General features: G+C 44.5%; 1 protein-coding gene across 1 annotated transcript; it reads right to left on the bottom strand.

Annotated features, from left to right (window-relative positions):
• Nucleotides 1–4,019: 4,019 nt before the first annotated feature.
• LOC121175594 (transmembrane protein 94-like) lies at nt 4,020–20,524 on the bottom strand. The gene is made up of 19 exons (XM_041029407.1): nt 20,512–20,524; nt 18,446–18,558; nt 15,534–15,638; nt 15,019–15,240; nt 14,564–14,876; nt 11,711–11,884; nt 11,365–11,467; nt 10,806–11,014; nt 10,514–10,695; nt 9,308–9,407; nt 8,908–9,016; nt 7,560–7,749; nt 7,389–7,466; nt 7,127–7,212; nt 6,955–7,036; nt 6,431–6,576; nt 6,209–6,303; nt 5,969–6,062; nt 4,020–4,063 (listed from the first exon to the last, which is right to left on the bottom strand). The coding sequence occupies exons 1-19, from the start codon at nt 20,522–20,524 to the stop codon at nt 4,057–4,059; spliced, it is 2,421 nt and encodes an 806-aa protein (XP_040885341.1). The 3' UTR covers nt 4,020–4,056.
• Nucleotides 20,525–20,559: the final 35 nt, after the last annotated feature.

Raw genomic sequence — 20,559 nt, forward strand, 5'->3', positions numbered from 1 at the left:
CACTCCAGTCTGTGTAAATATTCACAGTTTTACCTGAAGCCAGTTTACAGGCTTCAGTCAGAGCTACAAGTTCTGCAGCTTGTGCTGAAAAGTGTGGTGGCAGTTTGCCACTGAGCAAAATGTCATGTGGTGTCACTATTGCAAAACCCACTGGAGCAGCACCTGTGTCCACGTTGCGAGACGCCGAACCGTCCACAAACAGCTCCATGTCTGCATTTGGTATGGGCTGAGTGGAAAGATCTGGTGTGGGTGTGCAAACTTCATCAAGAATCTGAAGACAGTCATGTGCTTCTCCATCTGCTGCAGTTGGGAGGAGAGTTGCTGGATTAAGTACACTGCATCTTTTAACAGTAATGTTAGGCATATCAAGCAAAGTAGTGTGATATCTTAACCAGCGCTGTGCAGAGAGATGAGAGGTCTTCTGTGTGTGCAGAATGTGAGCAACAGCATGAGGAACCATAAGAGTCAAATCTCCATAACTCACAATATCTCGTGATGCAACCACAGCCTTCTCTGCTGCAGCTACAGCACACAGACAGAGAGGGAGACCAGCGGCAACAGCATCAAGCTTGGTGGAAAAATAAGCTACAGCTCTCAGTCTACCCCCATGTTCCTGTGTCAAAACAGAGGACATGTATCCGTCCTTCTGGACAACAAACTGAGTAAAGGGAAGGTCAGGGTTTGGCAGTCCCAGTGTGGGAGCAGCCTTTGTCAGTTTGGTCAGTCCAGGTCAGTTTGTCATGTGCACAAAGATTGTTTCCATGAATCATGGAAGAGAGAGGTGCCTCTCTCTGAATAATTTAGTATCCACTGCCATATGACGTCATGCCTAAGAAACTCATCATTTGCTTTTTGGTGATTGGTTTTGGTACAGATTGAACTGCTTCAATACGTTTGGGAGAGAGAGATTTGCCCTCTGCTGTGATCACATGTCCCAAATATGTAACACAAGTTTGAACAAACTGCAGTTTTGACAAGCTAGCTTTATGGCCATTGTTTGCTAGGTGTTTTAGCAATGCTATTGTATCTGTTTTACATGCTTCCTGTGATGGACTACAAATCATCAACATACTGTAACAAGACAGAACCTAAAGGCAAATGGAGGCTCTGTAAATTGTCACGCAGTGCACTGTGGAATACTCCAGGACTTTCTGAATATCCCTGTGGACAGCGAGTCCAAGTGTAGCCCTTACCATCAAAAGAAAACGCAAACCAGAATTGACTGTCTGGATGAACGGGAACGGAGAAAAAAGCATTTGTGAGATCAATGACAGAGAAATGAGCAGCATTAGGTGGAATTAATGACAGAATTGTATGTGGATTTGAAACTTGAGGCGCGTGCGGATGTATTGCAGCATTTACTGCTTGCAAATCTTGCACAAGTCGCCACTCAGTGGGTTGATCTGCGTCTGGGATTTTCTTAACCGGAAAAATTGGTGTTCTGACAGGGGAGTCATCGCACGGAACTATAACTCCAGCCTTTAAAAGTGAATCAAAAACAGGCCTGATACCTTTTAGCGCTTCTGGTTTCAATGGATATTGTCTCATGCATGGTCTGTACTCTGATTTTGGGTGAACTACAAGAGGTGTGGCTCCCTCAATAAGCCCCACGTCATATTTGTGACACGCCCACAAACAGGGCGGCACCTCAGATAGTTCAGCCATGTCAACTGATGTGTCATGTAAAAGCATGCAAGGTGTGGTGTGTGTATTAGGAATCAAACAAATGGTTCTGTCGACAAAGGCAGTAGATGGAAGTTTTGTTTTCTATACATCAGCCCTTTCGCTGTACAGTGTTCTGGGATCCCCATTCATGGGCCTGAAATCAGAGAGGGTCTGTTGTCTGCGGAGCCATGGTCCCATATCCTGCCATGTCCAGTGGGCAGGTTTTGCCAGCGACACGTGTGGAGACGCACCATCAAACAGTTCATCTTGTGAACGAGAGACAGATACAGAGACAGCAGCAGCCTTCTTTGTCCAATAAATACATGTCATATTCAATTTCTCCACTTCAAGTGGCTTTCTGTTCCAAACTTTCTCAAACCTTTCACCTGGCCCTTCTGAAACATGTGCTGTGCAGTGTAGTGAATCAGGTGATATGTCCTGTAGTGTGTGAGCAAAGCTGGTCTTCATTGCAAGCAGTGTGTGAGTGTGTGTTAATGTGTGTGTGTGTTACCTCCTGTAGTCTGTGAGTCAGTGTCTCTGTGGTCAGATTGCTCCTCTCCTCCCGCCCCGTCCCGCCCTCACTTTGCAGCAGCTGTAGCCTGCACAGAGCCATTCTTCTGAGGACAGTCTTTAGCCCAGTGTCCTTGCTGATGATAGTCAAAACAGATGATTAGGGTCATATCGCCAGTGTCCACCTCCACCGTATTCACGTTCTCGTCCCCGACCTCCATGTGGCCGGCCATGGCCACATCCTTGTCCGCCAGCCACAGGTTGAACACCCCTGTACATGGTCAAGGCTGCTGTGTGTAGGTCCTCGTTGACTTTGTCTGTCTTTCTGCTCTGTTGATAGTGGTCTCAGCATGTACAGCGTGTTGTCTGAGATCATTTAATCAAGCTTTGTCCCTTATTGCCAGATGTGTTCTCACCCAGCTGTGGGAGTTCTTCTCTCTGCTGTGACACAGTCCTGGTCTGTAAAGCATCAGGTTTAGATGTGGTTGAATCAGGGGATGAGGATGATGTTGGTGGAGGTGATGAAGTTTCTGTTAGACGTCTGGAGGATCCTTCCTGTTCCCAGATCCCCACCAGGCTCATGTGGCAGTGGAGGTGCGGTCGGAGGGCAGGAGTTGAGGTCACGGTCCACCTTGACATATTGACTCACAGAGAACAGAAGGACAAGGTGTATTAGTTTTTTTTTCCGTAAGGAATGTCATGTACTTTTGTGTTTGTTTCTTTTCCCTACTGCTTCCTCTATCCACACTTTCATTGCTTTTTTGTTCTTTTCAATCTCCAAAGAAGTATACAACGTGCTAGTGTGTCCAGATTGTTTTTTGTTCTTTTTTCGTGTTTGTGCTCTTAATCTTCTCCTTCTTTCTCTCTCCTCTGCTTCTTTTCTCCACATGCTATATGCCTTCCAGTCTGCTTTAAACTGTTCATGCTTCTCTGGTTTACGTTTACAACGCTGCATGCTGCTCTGCACTTTTTTTTTCCTTTTGCCTCCAAACATGTCTTCAATTGATCCAATTGTCTCAGGCTAAAGCTGCCATTTCCTGGAAACCCCAAATCAACCCATAGTTTGAACTGATTCATGCTTCCAGGATTTTTCTCCATCATCAGTTTTATTATTGGTGGGAGGATTTTGGGAGTTGGCTCCACTTTGGACTTCACCTTACTCTGACTTTTACCCATCCTTTATCTCTGATTATTTTGTCTCTTGTATTCACAGAATAAACTGCTCCACTGTCTCCAGCAGATACACCAGAAATCCTCAAATACTACAATAATAACCAAGACACGTCTGTCTGCAAGTGCTTATGCGAGATATACCGGTTTGATTCCCTGATTAACTCTGCAAACTTTCACAAGCAACATCAAAACACTTCTCACCGTGTGTGATTCTTTCCCCTTAAATCCTTCGGGATTGGAGCGATGACCGGGCTCCGTCTGAGGACAGCTTCTCACCCACAGGGAGGAATCTTTCTTTGCAGCTGGATTTTCTGTCTTTCCAACAGAGTCCAGATCACACGTCCAATCCCATCCTCGTCGCCAAGTTTGTGGTGGAAAAATACTTTACTCCTGATGAGAAGTGAAATAGAATTCTTTAGACAGTTATTGTCTTTTGATACTTTATTATAAGATAAGGTTTACAGAGTAATCCATTTCTGCAGAAAGGACAGAGCTCACGCAGCATCAAATGCTACAGAGGAGCTGCTGATCTCTGGATCAGCAGCTCCTCCATCCTGCACAACACACACAGAAACACACTCAACATTAGCCACAGGTGCTAGGCAAGTCAAACATCTTACAACATTTCCACATGCAGCAGGGGGCGTACCTGGGCTCCACACTGGCCGTGGCCTCATCCAAGCTGGAGTCCCACTCAGACAGATGCAGCTACCTGCTAAACACACACAGACAAATACATGTTTAAATGTAGAAACACTGAGCAATGTTGACTTATGTGCTTTCTCTTACCCTCTGGTGATTCTCTAGAGCAGCTCATCCTTCCTGCAGAGAAGGCACATGCACACACACACTTTTGATATTAAAACTAGAATTTTCAACATTCAGCAACACTTCAAGGTGCAGCTGAGGGCCCACACTGGCCATGGCCTCATCCACACTGCTGCACACGCACCCTATACCCAACCCAGGGCCATCCACACCAAGTTACCCACAATTAAGCCTGACAACAGGACCCCCAACTCAACCCATGCTGCCAACACTATCTGCTGATAGGCTTCCACATATACACAGTTGTGTCCAGATCTCAACTGCATATATGCTTCCACTTACAGACAACACCGACGCAACGGCCCAGAAAAAGCAAACACGCTCCAAAACTACGGATGCCCGAGTTTCTTCCACACACTGAATCCATCCACAACTAAGCCTTGCCAACACTTGGCCAGTCCCAAACTCCAAAGCGGCTATACTGGTTACAAAGTAGTGCTGCACAATTAATCTAATCGCAATCGCGATGTCACGCTGTGCGATTACGTAAGCGCATAAAAGACTGCGATTTGCGATTTAATGTCATGTTCAATGTAAACCAATGTGGAGTAATTGACGGCACATCCACACGCTGTGGGCAGCCGCAGGTATGGTCACGTGACTACCCGGCTTTCGGCAAACAGTAGTGAACGACATGGACGCTGAGGAGGAACATGAGGGACAAGCAGAGCTGGTAGCGAAAAAAAATGCTACTTCTGTTGTATGGCGATACTTTGGATTCAGGTATCACGACCCTGAACAGCAAGACGTGCTGTGTAAAACCTGCAAAGCTAAAGTCGCTACGTCTCCAGGTAATACGACCAATCTCTATCAACATTTGAGACAACAGAAAAATTCGATGAGCGCATGCAAATAAAAGCCCAACCAAGTAACGTGAAAGATAAAAGTGAAAACCGCCTGAAAGAACCACAACGTACTATCACGGATACATTTTGAAAATATCTTTATTTTCAAATGGGTGAAGTGGTAGGAGGGACCTGCGGTGACTGCCCTCATAAAGCAGCAGTAACGTCTGAATGGGAGTTCAACACAGAACAGGTGTTTGGAATGAGCACAAATTGCCAGGGGTTCACTTTCAGTCTGACTCCATGGCTTTATGCATTAAAGACTTCAATCAGAATCAGTTTTATTGACCAGATTTATGCATACACACAAGGAATCTGACTTTGGTTTTCCTTTGCTCTCAGGCACTACAGAACAATAACACAACTACTTTTTTTCCACAAATACCAAAAGTGCAGTGGGTCAGTCTGAATCTGGATAATGCAAACTACATACATATATATATATATATATATGTGTGTGTCATTTAAGGTATGTTCAAACAAAGTCAACCAGTGAATCTTCTGTCAATTGTCTTCCAACATGGTCATTATAACCATGTTACAATATGAAGTAGTATCAACAGTTTACCAAAAGCTCCCTACTTAAATTTCTTTCAAAGGTGTGTGTCACCTGTGGCCTTCCCATCACAACTACTAAAATCTCCAGTTATGTTTTTGCTCCACACATACACACAGAGTGAGCTCTCAGTAGGAAGAGCTCACTTGATTTTACTTTTATTAGTCAGTCACTGAACTGTGGAACAAGCTACATGAAGATGTCTTTCTTCTGATGATCACTCTAGAACTTTCTACTTAGCGACTCTGTGTGGTGATGCAGTGGGTGATATCTGACACAGAGTTATAAATTTAAATCTCTTACAGTTACAGCAGGACCGTTGAGGATGTAAGAGCTAAACTGGCTTAAGCACAGATGAACCATAGAGCATACAAATGATGTGCTAACTTACACCACAGGTACAGTGAGACACCACCAGGTATTGCTGAACGGACTCTTTCTCCACAGAGGCTGAGAGCGGTGGACGTAGCTGAGGGAGATCACCACTGGAAAATAAGGTCAGCAACAAGAGAATGTGAACAACAATGTGAGCAACAGAAGAAAGGGATTGGTTTGAATCATATAAAAAGACACGAGTAAGCTTGACCACAGCTTACAGTACAGTATTCAATATGACAGAGAGAGTTCCTACCTGTGTGTAAGACGAGGAACCCTGCCATGACCTTCTGAGTCAGCAGCAGGCCATTAGACAGCTCACTGAACCACTGAGGAGCCTCGTCTGAAGAGCTGCAGTCACACAGGAAAACTGTTACTTCATTCATCAGCTCATCGATTCTTGTGTGTCTGTTCTCACAGCTGGTACAGCTGGTGTACTTAGGACAGTGGGACAGTTAGAGACAGTGCTTCTCTTTACCTGGCTGTGAGTATGTGGCAGGTGATGGTGGTGTTGTTGCCTCTGCTTAGGCAGACCTCCTGCAGCGTAAACCCAAAGGCCAACAGGTAGGCACACACTGTCAGAGCAAACTTCAACAGGAAACAGCCAAGGAAGTAGTTCTGGGTCTGGTCAAAGAGGAGTAACAGTTTAAAGGAGATTAAAAAGCACACAGAAGTACATGTATACATAACTAGTCATTCATGTTTGATCAATGGCCCCAAGTGTAGATGCAGTAAATACACAAGGTGCAGAAAGAGCAGCTGTTTGTTGTCTGTGGTATTTATCATTATCATTACTGCTTTTATGAAAGTTTTCTCCTGGAATATTTTTCTAGAGACTTCATTTGACTGGAAGAAGTTTCCACTATATCACTACACAGTATGTACACTAAATGCTACTAATTAATATTATATAAATGTTTGTCTAAGCTTTAGCAGTAATAATCCAGTAAGTGAGGCTTCTAGGTTTAGTAGATGTGGAAGATCTGAGAGGCAGGATCCCACCTTTCTTGGAATGGCATCTAGGTTCTTCCCTGTGGCAACTGCCATGACTGAAGTGTCTGGAGGCTTCCCCAGAAGTGACACACTGAGAACACAAATGGACCATTACTATAATGTATAAACACAGTGAAATAACACAGTGTTGTCAGTTCACAGTGTTTTATTATGTGTGTACCTTAGAAGTGGGCAGCTGAAGCAGGACAGCCAGAGGATGTCAGTGGTATTCATTGGAGGAGGAAGCTGAGCCAGACAGGCTAAGAACTACGGACAAACACCAGAAGCACTTCCTTCATTTATTTATTCAGAAATGTACATCACAATATTAATTAGGTCTTTAGCCTTTTAGCCTGTTAGCAATGATACACACAGAGAAATGTATTTGTACATATAAATCCATATAAATCCACATGCTCTGAGTTTGTGAAGTGCTCTCTCACCTGGATGATGACCAGACTGAGCTGACACTGCAGCAGGAAGAGGAAGCATTTGCGGATGCCATAGGTCGTGTGTCGCGCCTGGAAAAGATTCACCCAAAAAGCAAATGAATTCATATATAAGTGTCTCGTTCTGACTTAGTGTATCTGTGTGTGTGTGTGTGTGTGTCCAACCTGCTCTATGAGCTTGACCATGCTGACGCTCTCTCCTTTGTGGAAGGTGACAGAGCAGCCCAGACTGTTGAGCTGTCCTGAGAGCCTCAGAGGAGACAGACCCTCAGCGTCTCCGTTGAAGCCTCCTCCGGTGGCACAGCCAAATGTCTCCCACAAACACTGAGACGGGTACAGAGGGTCCAGAGCGATGCTGTGGAGAGAGGACGATGAAAAATCATGTGGACTGAGAATGAGAAGTAGTTTGTTACATAATTATTGTATAATCAGTCAAAACAATGTTGCCGGACTATGGCAAGCTGTTAAAGGGTCAGTACACACAAACTAGAAAATATTTACCCATTTACCTCTAGTAGTGAGGTATCTGTCTCCATCTAGTACAATGGAGGTGAAAGGAATTGCATTTGTACTTGTTAGAATGGCCGTTCTGACAACAGAGACTTCAGAAAGAAGAAAATGCCAAGGCGAAGATGGAATATGCATAGACATATATTTATTTTCTAACAGCAGCACAGGTACGGCAGCAAACCATAGGTGAAACCTAACCAGCAACAACAGCAGATTTAAAATTGGCGCCCTTTTATACTGTGTTCTGGTAGGTGTTATTGGGTGCATACATTCACAGGTGTTCCTAAACATACATTCATAAGCATAATTGACTTATATAAAAAATGTGAATACTATATTTAACCACAATATTTAAAATAACCTTCCTCCTGTAACCTAAACCCCAAAACAAACACCATAAAAATAATTACAATAAATATATACATTTTACAATACAATACAATTTCCAGACTCCCCCCTTTCTTGTCCTGCCACTTGGTCGTACCCAGAACGTTCTTAACACGGTCCGCTGACCTAGGGGACTCTTTTCAGCAACGCACCCCAGAGTGAACACCAGACAGGTAAAGGTAAGTGTTAACCATAACTTAAACAATGTCTGTTCCAGCACTTGCACTAGTTGCATCATCTTTCACAAAACTGCTTGAATATATGTTTCACAAAACTGCATTTACTCCGGAGTCCATCAATTTTGGACAGTCCGCTGCCAACGGAGTCTAAAGGACCTCTTCTCCTTTTCAGACAGAGCCGGACGGCCACCACGGTTTATTTGAATGAGATGTAGAAATCTCAGTGACAGGTATCCCTGAACCCTGACAAACAAGACTACAACTCTCTGCATGGCTAGATAGTATTACTATGAGTTTTCATTTTTTTAATAGCAGAAATATTGCTTCAGAATTCAACATTTACTGGTTTTAATTGTGATAAAAATGAAAATCTAGTCTCATTAACATTGATTTTCAAATTTGAAAAAACAGGATGTACTTCATTAATGAGTGTATACCTGATGTCACTCTGTAGGAACAGGCGGCTGTTGCGGAAATTGGCGGAGCTTCCCAGACAGCATGTAACCTCCCTGTTCTCCTGCATGATCTTCATCATCTCACACATGGCTGTGAAGAGAACTCCACTGTAAGTAAATGTCTACAGTACTCTAAAGCAAACACTGAGTATATCGAAGACACAGACAGTGACACAGATCTTTCATTCTTTCCTTGAAATAAGCCTCGTTGGTTATTAATCATCGCTTTTCCTTATTAGAATCTGTTTCACCATTGACGAGCAGAGGAAGACAATGGAGTCAGAGGACATCTTTAAAAAGTAAGATGAAAAAGTTTTCCAAAAAAGTGGAATTACCCATAAGCAGAGTGATTCATTCTATAAAACACATAAAGAATACTCACTGTCAGGGGTGCAGTCAGTGAAGAGTGGCACCAAAAGAGGCACATTATCAATGTTCTTCAGATGAGGACGGACCTGGTGGATCCCACGAGGTAGCTTGGCCTGACAAAGGGCAGGGAGAGAAAATGATTCAGACTAATGTAAAATAATTTCAAAACAAAGCACAATTTCCTGCTGGTTACCAAAGCATAAGACAGAGGAATCTGTCTGTATTATACAGCTGCATGAAAAACAGATACTGATATTTCTCCATTGTAGCTTCAGTGGTTTTAATAAAAGGTATTGTTACCCTGTTGCAGTCCTCCAGGAAGCTGGGCACATCACTGTCTGTGGGCTGGAAACTGGCAGCAAAGGACCTTCTGCTTCATCCCGAGAATCTGAATCACATATGAAGACAGTCGGCAAAGTTAGAGATACTCTGTAAAACTCAAATGAACAGACATCACTCATGTCAAACCTGCACTTCTACAGGACTCCTTTCTGTTATTTCCCCTAAAAGAAGCATAAAGTAACATAAAATGGAAAATCTCATGTAAAGTTATACAATGTAATTCAAACTGTGACCACCCCATAGAACAGGGTAATGTCATAATTTGACGAGTTCTGATCCAGAAATCATGTGGGTTTACTCTTCAAATGATAAATCTATGTCTGTGTAATTAAACAGCAAGACTAAACACAGAAACCTTGACAACCTACATTGATGTCCACATCACACCTGCAGACAGAAGGACAGTCATGAAGTGCACCCCAACAGTAAATGTAATAAAATGAATAATATCCTCAGGTTGTGCAAACACAGGTTTGGTACCTTGGTTCAGGTCTTCGCGCAGGGAACCGTGACTGGGGCTGGATGGAGCTCCATCACAGGGACTGTCTCCGTTTGGGGTCAGAGAGATGTGGCAGTTCCAGCCCGTCTCTAAACCCATCTTCTCAGCAAAAACCTGCACAGACACAAAATGAGCCACATAAACACACACTCTCAAAATGACAGCTTTTTGTTGTGGACTAGAATCAGATGCATGCTGGGAAATGCACATTTATTTTGGTGAATGTGGAAAAAACAATGTGCTGTCAGCAGAGACACAGACAGACATCAGATTAAGGAGTCCATTTATTGTCCAAATGAAAGAGTACTATACCTTGATCACTTCATCCAACATAAACTAGATACTATCAAATGTTTATTGGAGCTTGTGTGTGTTCACCTTGCTGCGGAGCTCATCCTCCATAGAAAAGTAAACAAAGCGGATGCAAGCTGTGACCAGGGCATCGATAAGCCGGACTGTGTCCAGCCTCGCCTGGAACTGAGACGACACCATTCCCATGAAGATCTGCCCACTCAGGGCCTGGACGCAGTCCTCACGCTCCACCCCCTCACCTATACCCTCTGCACACATGACAAGGGAAGACAATCAAAGGAAAAGAGACAGGAAAATGAGTTGTGTTATTACTGTTTTATTACTTGAATTAATCCGTCCCTCCGTCACTAACTCTTACCATCTGAGCTCCAGCTGTTCCTACAGGAGTTGTATTTGATGGGGGTGGTGGAGGGCAGCTCCACTCCAGAGAAGAGGCTGGGACCGGGGGCCAGTTCTACACACTTCCCATTGAGTTGGCTTGACAGTGACACTTGCATGGGTTTGTAGGCAAAGGCTGAGCAGTAACCTGACAGACAGGCCCGCTGGTAGAAGTCCAGGACCTTCTTTCTGTAACACAAGAGCAGAGTGTAGAAATAAACACTCAGGTGGCAGCTTCTATTATTTTGTCCACCCTCACTATTGATATCAGTGAGGGCAGGTTAAATAACAGAAACACCTCTGTATATACTGTACAGTTCAACAGCATCACAAACTGCAGCCTCCAAAATGATCAGAACGTTGAAGCAACGTCTCTAAAACAGTTTGAAGAAAACCTGAACATGATGAGCTTCATGGATAATAAAGTGGCAGCTGAGTGTAGATATGGATGATATCACCTGTGCTGTGCTTATGAAACTTTGATACTTGTGTCTGACTCAAGATTTACAGCCACAGAAGAGCGATCAGTGTGACGGCACCTGTCTGAGCCCGACAGGGGGTAGATATCAGTTCCATCCCAGAAGTCAGTGCAGGCTTCCAGGATGAGGTCAGCCGAGCCATGTGACAGCATCTGGATGTTATCTACAACAGAGAGGTTAGAGAAAGACAGTGAGAATAACATTAGCAGACATGAAAATACACAAACACCTTTTTTTTTTTTTTAACTTGCTCATCTATTTGGTGAAGAGACAGACAAAGGACAAGTAACAGCAAAATGCATCAAGTACATATAAGAAAAAAATCAGCTCTTTTCATTAAAAACTGTAAAATAAAAGAAAACAGCAGTAGAACGACACAGGTTGACTGAAGTGTGTATAGACTTACTGGAGGAGGAGTCTCGTACGAACAGAGAGATGAGGTGGGACATGGGAGGCTGGCGTTTGGTGAAGTAATGAAGGTGGCGGGAGGTTAACTCCTTGGTTTTCTCTCCAGATGGCAGCTGGTACAGAGCCAAGTGGTTCTCCTGTTTGAACAGCTCCCTTGCACCGGGAGTGAATCCTGACACACAAACACAAACAGACACACAAAGGAAAAGATGAGGGTAATAGACAATAAGACATGAGCTAATTTGGTTCTGAAAACTTCTCTTTCTTCCCACAAACAGCACATCATCTGATACTGATGATCAGTTTAAATGATGTTTCACACCAACCCGGAGCCTCTGCCTACAGTGAAACACCTAAACATTGGGAAATGGATGAATGTCTTTACTGGCCAACAACAACTCTGCACATCACTGCCATCATCTGGTGAGGAGTGGGACAGACGCTGAGTCTCAGCTGTTTAAACCTATGATTGTGATTGCTACAACCTGCTGCTTACAGCCACTGCTGACGGAGCTCCACAGGGGACTGTCCTGTCCCCTTTACCCTGTCCACCTCGGACTTCAGGTACAGCATTCTGACCTGCCACCTACAGAAGCTCTCAGATCTCTGCAGCTGCTGGATGCATCAGGGGGGAGGATGTGTCACCAGAGGGCGGTGGCTGGTTTTGTGGACTGGTGTGAGCTGAACCACCTGCAGCTCAGCATCAGCAAAACAAAGCAGCTGGTGGAGGACTTCAGGAGACCCAGGACTCCTGCTACTCCTCTTTTCATTAGGGGACAGATGGTGGAGGTGGTACAGGAGAACAAATACCTGGGTGTCCACTAGGACAGCAAACTGGATTTGAGCAGGAACTCAGGAACTCGCAGCTCTCTATAGGAAGGGCCCTTCAGGGCCATTTTTTAATTATGGTTGACTTACAGTTCAGCCAGGTGCAGTACTCCCACTCCAGTCCATCAATCCAACATAGCAGCAACTTGCTTGTAGCCTTAATTTATCATGAAGACCATGTGAGAAATAGATCTTCTCACAGTGCTCAGAAATTTAATCTACAGTTGGAGACAAAAGTATTGGCACCCCTGTCAGTTTGACGTTTTGCATAAAGCAAGGGTTTAATGCAATTTTTTATTGAAGCAAACTAAATGAACATTTCAAAACAATGATGTGATCAACAAATAACAAGAAATGATTTTGCAGTCTGACAGAAATTTTACAAAAATGTAATCGGTTGGTGACAAAAGTATTGGCACCTTTTATATTTTGTTAACTTTTCAAGACTGAATCATGCAGACAGATTCAGGGTTGTTAAGTGTTGACACACCTGTTGGTAGTTGTTAGATGGCTTTACCCAGAGATAAAAAGGGGGACAGCCAAGTTTTATTCAACTTGAACTTGCTCACTAGCCAAGCATCATGGGGATGTCTAAAGAAGTCAGTTTGCAAGTTAGAGAGTGCATTGTAACTGACCACCAGAAAGGGAACAGCTACAAGAAAATTGCAGAAAAGTTCCAAATGCCTAAGTCAATAGTGAGAGAAATGATCAAAAAGTTCAACCTGGCTGCTACAGTTGAAAACAGGCCTAGATGTGGACATCCATGAAAGATTGAGAACAGAAGTGCTAGAAAAGTTGTGCGAGAGGTCAAAAAGAACCCTGGACTTACAGCCAAGGATATCAGGAAAAACTTGGAAACATCTGGAACATTTGTACACACAAGAACTGTACAGAGAACACTCAGCAGAAACGGCTACAGAGGATGTCGATTCATCATTCATTCCTTACTTGAGAGCTGTCTACAAGAAGACGCGACTGGAGTATGCTAAAAAGTATGTAAGTGAATCTGACAGCTTCTTCTCAAAAGTACTGTCAAAAATAGAGTTGTTCCGAATTAATGGCCCTCACTATATTTGGACAGAGCTAGGACAAGCCTTGGACGAAAAGCATCTGGTGCCTACTATAAAGCACAATGGCGGTTCCATCATGGTTTGGGGATGCTTCAGTAGTGCAGGCACTGGGACTCTTCACATCATGAAGGAAAAGATGGATGCCACCATGTATCAAGAAATAGTTTGTGATCAAATGTTCCCATCAGCAAGGCAGCTACTGGGTCGACGTTTCTACTTTCAGCATGACAACGATCTGAAGCACACAGCAAAATCAACAACAGAATTTCTGAAGGAAAAGAAGATTTCTGTACTACAGTGGCCGTCCCAGTGCCCAGATCTCAACCCTATTGAGATGTTATGGGCAGATCTGAAAGTTGAAGTTGCTTCAAGAAAGCCTTCCAGTCTGACTGAACTGAAGACCATCTGCCAGCAAGAATGGGCCAAAATACCTGTGCAGAGGTGTCAGCAGTTGATATCAAGCTACAAGAACATATTACAAGCAGTTGTAAAGGCCAAAGGCGGACATACAAAGTACTAACTGCTAAGTGCCAATACTTTTGTCACCAACCAATTATGTTTTTGTAAAATTTCTGTCAGACTGCAAAATAATTTCTTGTTTTTTGTTGATCACATCATTGTTTTGAAATGTTCATTTAGTTTGCTTCAATAAAAAATTGCATTAAGCCCTTGCTTTATGCAAAACATGTCAAACTGACAGGGGTGCCAATACTTTTGTCTCCAACTGTATGCAAGGACTTTATTCTGGGGTAAAATGTAATCTGGAGTTCATGCTGAGTGGGATGAAAGCCAGATCAGCTTTTACCACTGAAGAAAAATCCTCTGAACCTCTGATCACTGTGTTTTCACATGACCTAACAAAAAACCAAACTATGAGACAAACCAGGTCATGGTATTAACAGGTGGCTCTAAACCAACCAGATGTCAAAGCAGCACCGTCATTCCAAGCTCACCTATGAGCCTGGAGAGCTCACAGAGCCCCCAGGGTACGTAGACAGGCAGTACAGAGCCGTGGCTCTCCTGCAGAGCCAGGTTGGACAGGTGGTCAGAGAAGCGGCAGAGCTGCTGGGTGACGCTGGCGTTGCAGAGGTTCAGCATGATGTTGAGGCCCAGTGGCTTGAGGGAGGGCAGGTGGCACTGCCAGGAGAGATGATCAAACTGGATGCTGGTTGGGTTCTGCTGGTCCTGTGACAGGCTCAGCATCTCCAGGTGGTAGTCACACACAAAGTCCTCTGCCTCCGCCTCTGGACAGCCCATTGCAAAGTCCTGGAGACAAATAAGGGGCAGAAATGAAAAGACCAACACCATCACAACATAGCAGGAATAGTAAAGTTACATCAGCTTACTGAATCAATAGCATGTTTCCTATTTTCACAACGGCTGGTACAGTTTCAGGTCTAAGCTTTACCTGGGCCTGGTCGTCCTCGCCTCCCTCAGTATCATGGCTGAAGCTCACGTTGGATCCAGAGTGGTGTTTGGTGCGACTGTGTGCGGGCTGGCAGGAGCACCGAAGCCGGACCGTGTCAGATGAGCGAATGCTGTCGTGTGAGGTCTCGCTCGGCTCGGGCCCCTCCCCCAGCTGGGTGGAGGACTCTTCCGGTAGACAGAGCAGAGCCTGCCCCTCCTGGGCCTGTACAGCAGTCACAGTTAGTCAGGAGTGGATACAAGACTGTGCCTTATCAGGTGGTGAATTGGGGCTGCTGGTGAGGCTAAAAGGTGCCAGAGAAAACACAAACACACACCTCATCTAACTAACTATACATCTAACACCTACATCGAACTATGTGCAATTTTTCTCTTCATTTTCAATTGGGAGTTAAGTAACAGTAAGAATTTCCCTACGGGGATCAATAAAGTTATTCTGATCTGATTCTGATTCTGATCCCTGTCGTCATCCGTCTCCATTCGGCAGTAGGAGTTGACGGACAGGTCGTCTCTGAGATCATCCTGGCTGTTGTGAGGTGGTTCGACCCGTCCTCTGAAGAACAGCACGGTCTCTGGACTGAGGTTAGGCCACGACAGGATACCCTGTTTGTCCACACAACACAGCACCTACACATACACACACAATATCTGCAAATTAGACACATACTGTCCACTCAGCAACAAGTCTATAAAATGGTTTCCATGTCTATGGGCATAATGAGGGTTTCTGGCTTTTTATGGCCCAAATGTTGCCGTGGGCTACACCAGTCAATGGTAGAGTGTGTAAAAGGCTGGAAGTGTAGCACAGTGTCTGAGACTGTCCCTTTAAGACGCCAACCAGGTGTCTCCACACACAACGTAGCATCTCCTGCATAAATGAGTGCATATACACACTCAGATATATATAGTAAGCAAGAGAGCTGCTTAATACAATATACTAGAGAGGATAAACATGTCTGAATAAATAAATGCATAAAATTCATACCTATTAGTCATAAGTCATTGGTCATAAATAAAGTGACAATAATTAAAATGTAAAAAAAAAAAGCTTTAAGTAATAAGGAAGAAGCTGAATTTATAGCTCTGCCTAAAAAGCCCAAACCAGCTCTAAAACAGATAAATGTCTGTATGTTTCCACCTACAGACGACACTGACACAAACAAAGACTCTAAACTTACACTGACCTCAATGCTTTTCACACACACTGAATCCATCCACAACTGAGCCCTGACAATACTCAGCCAGACCCAAACTCCAATGCACCTGGATACAGAACAAAGCCCATCTAAACTGAGCTGAAGACAGGCCTGCACTTCCAACACTCACCCTAGCACTCTCTCTCTCTCTCTCTCACTCACTCTCTCTCACTCTCTCTCTCACTCTCTCTCTCACTCTCTCTCTCACTCTCTCTCACTCTCTCTCTCTCTCTCTCTCTCACTCTCTCTCTCTCTCTCTCTCACTCTCTCTCACACACACACACAGAAATGAATGCATGCATGTGTAGAAACACTAAACAATGTTAACCAACATGCAACGTCTCACCTGGTCTCTCATGACCCTCCAAATAAGCTCTGCCATCCTGCAAGAGAAACACAAACAGGAAGCATCAGCACACAAACCACCTTTGAATCAGCCCTTGATTTTCTTTTTCTAATCCACTTACCACAAAGAGCTCTGACAACACACAAATGCAATGGTGTGTCCCTCACTTCCACAGGATGGCGCTCTTTCCTCACCAGCAGCACCTTCACTGGCTCCACCTCACATACACCTACAACACACACACTAAAATTAGTGCATGTATAAGTGTAGAAACACTACAATGTGGCTCTTGCTCACCTGGTCTCAAATGGTCCTCTCACTCAGCTCCTCCCTCCTGCTGAAAAACACAAAGACATTGGTTTTGGATACTAATCAAGTCAGTCCTTGAACTTGTAATATTTTGCTTGACTTCCAGCTGCAGCAGGGGCCTTACCTGAGCTCCACATTGCCCATGGCCTCAAAGTTGGATGGCCACTCAGCCACAAGCAGCTGCACACAGAAAGAAAGAAGGAGACATTAATGCATGCATAAGTTTTATTCTCCATCAAGCAGCAACTATGTCTCACACACACTAAACCCACACTGACCCCAGTGCCATCCATATAGTGACAAATACCCACAACTAAGCCTGACAACACTAAACTACACAACACAGCCTGTGCTTCCAACACTACCTGCTGATGGGCTTCCACACATATACAGCTGTGTCCGGATCACAACTGCATAATGTGCTTCCACATACCAACACTGGTGCAACAGCCTGGAAATAGCAAACATACACTCTAAACCTAGTTGTATCCCAGTGCCCCCCCAGAACTAATCTAAGTCCCATCTAAAGTGCATTAAAGACAAAAGCAGGCACTTCCTTCTTTCTGATTTTAACACAAACATTCTCTCACTCAGACATGGATGCATGCATACTGGTAGAAACACTGCACAATGTGGCCTTCATGCACCTGGTCTCAAAGGGTCCTCTGGATCAGCTCCGCCCACCTGCAGCAAAAACCTCATCTAAGCTGGAGCCCCACTCAGCCAGATGCAGCTACCTGCTGAACACAAAGGAACAAAAAAATAAATAAAAAAAACCCACAACAAACCACTAGTAAGATTTAACTGAATCCTTCAATGCAGAAATATTGAGCAATGTTTGCTAACATGCATCTTCTCATGGTCCTCTTGATCAGCTCCTCCTTCCTGCACAACTAGTGATGTTATGCTCGACACAGTATCCATCTTTTGAAGCCAAAGCCAAGCTGCTGATCTCTGGATCAAGCTGCTGATCTCTGGATCAGCAGCTCCTCCATCCTGCACAACACACAAGGAAACACACTCAACATTAGCCATAGGTGCTAGGCAAGTCAAACTCTGGAAGTTAAAACATCTTACAACACTTCCACATGCAGCAGGGGGCGTACCTGGGCTCCACACTGGCCATGGCCTCATCCAAGCTGGAGTCCCACTCAGCCAGATGCAGCTACCTGCTAAACACACACAGACAAATACATGTTTAAATGTAGAAACACTGAGCAATGTTGACTTATGTGCTTTCTCTTACCCTCTGATGATCCTGCAGAGCAGCTCATCCTTCCTGCAGAGAAGGCACACACACACACACACACACACACACACTTTGGATATTAAAACTAGAATGTTCAACATTCAGCAACAGATCCACAGAGGATGCTATCGCCGTAGCTCTCCACTCTGTGCTGAGCCATCTGGAGCAGCAGCTGAGCTACGTTCGGATGCTCTTTCTGGATTACAGTTCCGCCTTCAACACAATCATTCCCAACATTCTCATCACCAAACTGGACACTCTCGGCCTCCCCCCTCTCACATGTGCCTGGATACAGGACTTTCTAACCAACCGACCCCAGACTGTGAGACTCGGCCCCCACCTCTCCTCCATTCACACGCTGAGCACCGGCTCTCCACAGGGCTGTGTGCTGAGCCCCCTCCTGTACTGCCTCTACACCCACGACTGCAGTCCGGCCCACAACAGCAACCTCACTGTCAAGTTTGCTGATGACACTACAGTGGTCGGACTCATCTCAAAGGGAGATGAAGCAGCCTACAGAGAGGAGGTCCTGAAGTTGGCATCCTGGTGTTCAGAGAACAACCTGGCTCTGAACACCAAGAAAACCAAGGAGATCATTGTCGACTTCAGGAAGCACAGCACCGACTTAGCCCCCCTCTACATCAACGGCGAGTGCGTGGAGAGAGTCCACACTTTCCGGTTTCTTGGGATCCTCATCTCCGCTGACATCTCCTGGACAGAGAACATCACAGCGGTCACACTTCCTGAGGGTCCTCAGGAAGCACAACCTGGACCCCATCCTGCTGCTGACCTTCTACCGCTCGTCCATTGAGAGCCTGCTGACGTACTGCATCACAGTATGGTACAGCAGCTGCACCATGGCAGACAGGGAGAGGCTTCAGAGGGTGGTAAAGGCGGCACAGAAGATCATCGGCTGCCCCCTCCCCTCCCCGATGGACATTTAGACCTCCCGCTGCCTCAGCAGAGCAAAGAGCATCACCAAGGACAGCTCCCACCCTGGCTTTGCTCTATTTGACCTGTTGCCCTCAGGAAGGCACTACAGGCACATCAGAACAAAGACTAACAGACTCAGAGACAGTTTTTTCCAGAAAGCCATAACCACACTGAACTCACACATGCACTGAACCCCAGTCTATTCCCCTGACCCCCCGGACTTCCTTCCTTCTATCCACTCACTGTGCAATATCTGTATAAATACATACTGTGCAATATTCATTAATGTGCAATAACCCATACTTTCTTGAACTGTGCACCTTACCCCGCCCCCTTGTATTTTGTTTTTTTTTAACTCTTCATATTGTTGTATAGCTTTCTTCTTATATATTTTCATACTTGCACTAAACTTATTTCATCTTATTTTAGTTTATTTTATTGTATTCTGTGTTGTATATTTATACATGTTGCACTGGAGAAGGAGATGCTTTTCATCTCGTTGTACATGTAAAAGATGTATAATGACAATAAAAGACATTCTATTCTATTCAAGGTGCCGCTGAGGGCCTCTCAGGCCCCACACTGGCCATGAGTTCCTTCCACACACTGAATCCATCCACAACTAAGCCTTGCCAACACTTGGCCAGTCCCAAACTCCAAAGCGGCTATACTGGTTTCAAAGCCCATCTCAACCGAGCTAAAGACACAAGCCTGCACTTCAACACTCAGATCACTCACACGCATATGTACGGAGCCCCTCTGGTGACATGGTCAAAAAAAAATTTAAATTGTGGCCACAAAGTAGCCATAACGTGCGTACAAAATACTAATTCGTGCGCACGTTATACCTAACGCGTGGCCACGCATTAGGTATAACGTGCGCAAGAAAAACTATCAAATACAATCAACATCATTGCTGGACAACTGGGTAAGCAAATCGAGCGCACTGTTACTACAACCCAGCCCCGTACGCAGATTATTGCAGGTTGTAGAAACGGTGCGCTCGATTTGCTTACCCAGTTGTACAGGAATGATACAAGTCAAAGTAAAAGTCAACTTTATTGTCAAAACCATATGTACAGGTCATACACAGGCTTTGAAATTTCAGTGCTCCCTAGGCCCACAGTGTTACAGTAAAGCAGTAAGATAAATAATTAAAGACAGTATAAACACAGTTCTATCAACAATAGACAACAGTATAAACATATCTCAGTAGTTGAGAAGAGAAAGACTTTTATATAATACAAAAATCTGTGACACAAAAGAATTTGTGTGTAATTTTTGGCTCAAATTATGTCATTTAAGCAGTAACAGGGTTATATAGCAGCAGCTGAATGTAAGTGCCAGTGCAAATACTAATAGTATTTCGCGCGCACATTATACCTATTACATGGCCACAAATTTTATAGCTCATTCCCAGCCTAAAATAAAATTCTATCAGACCGTCCCTGTCCATCGTGTCGCTTTAGCCCCTCTAATGTCTCTACCTTT

Source organism: Toxotes jaculatrix, chromosome 21, assembly GCF_017976425.1.
Source record: "Toxotes jaculatrix isolate fToxJac2 chromosome 21, fToxJac2.pri, whole genome shotgun sequence".
NCBI classification, from domain to species: domain Eukaryota; kingdom Metazoa; phylum Chordata; class Actinopteri; family Toxotidae; genus Toxotes; species Toxotes jaculatrix.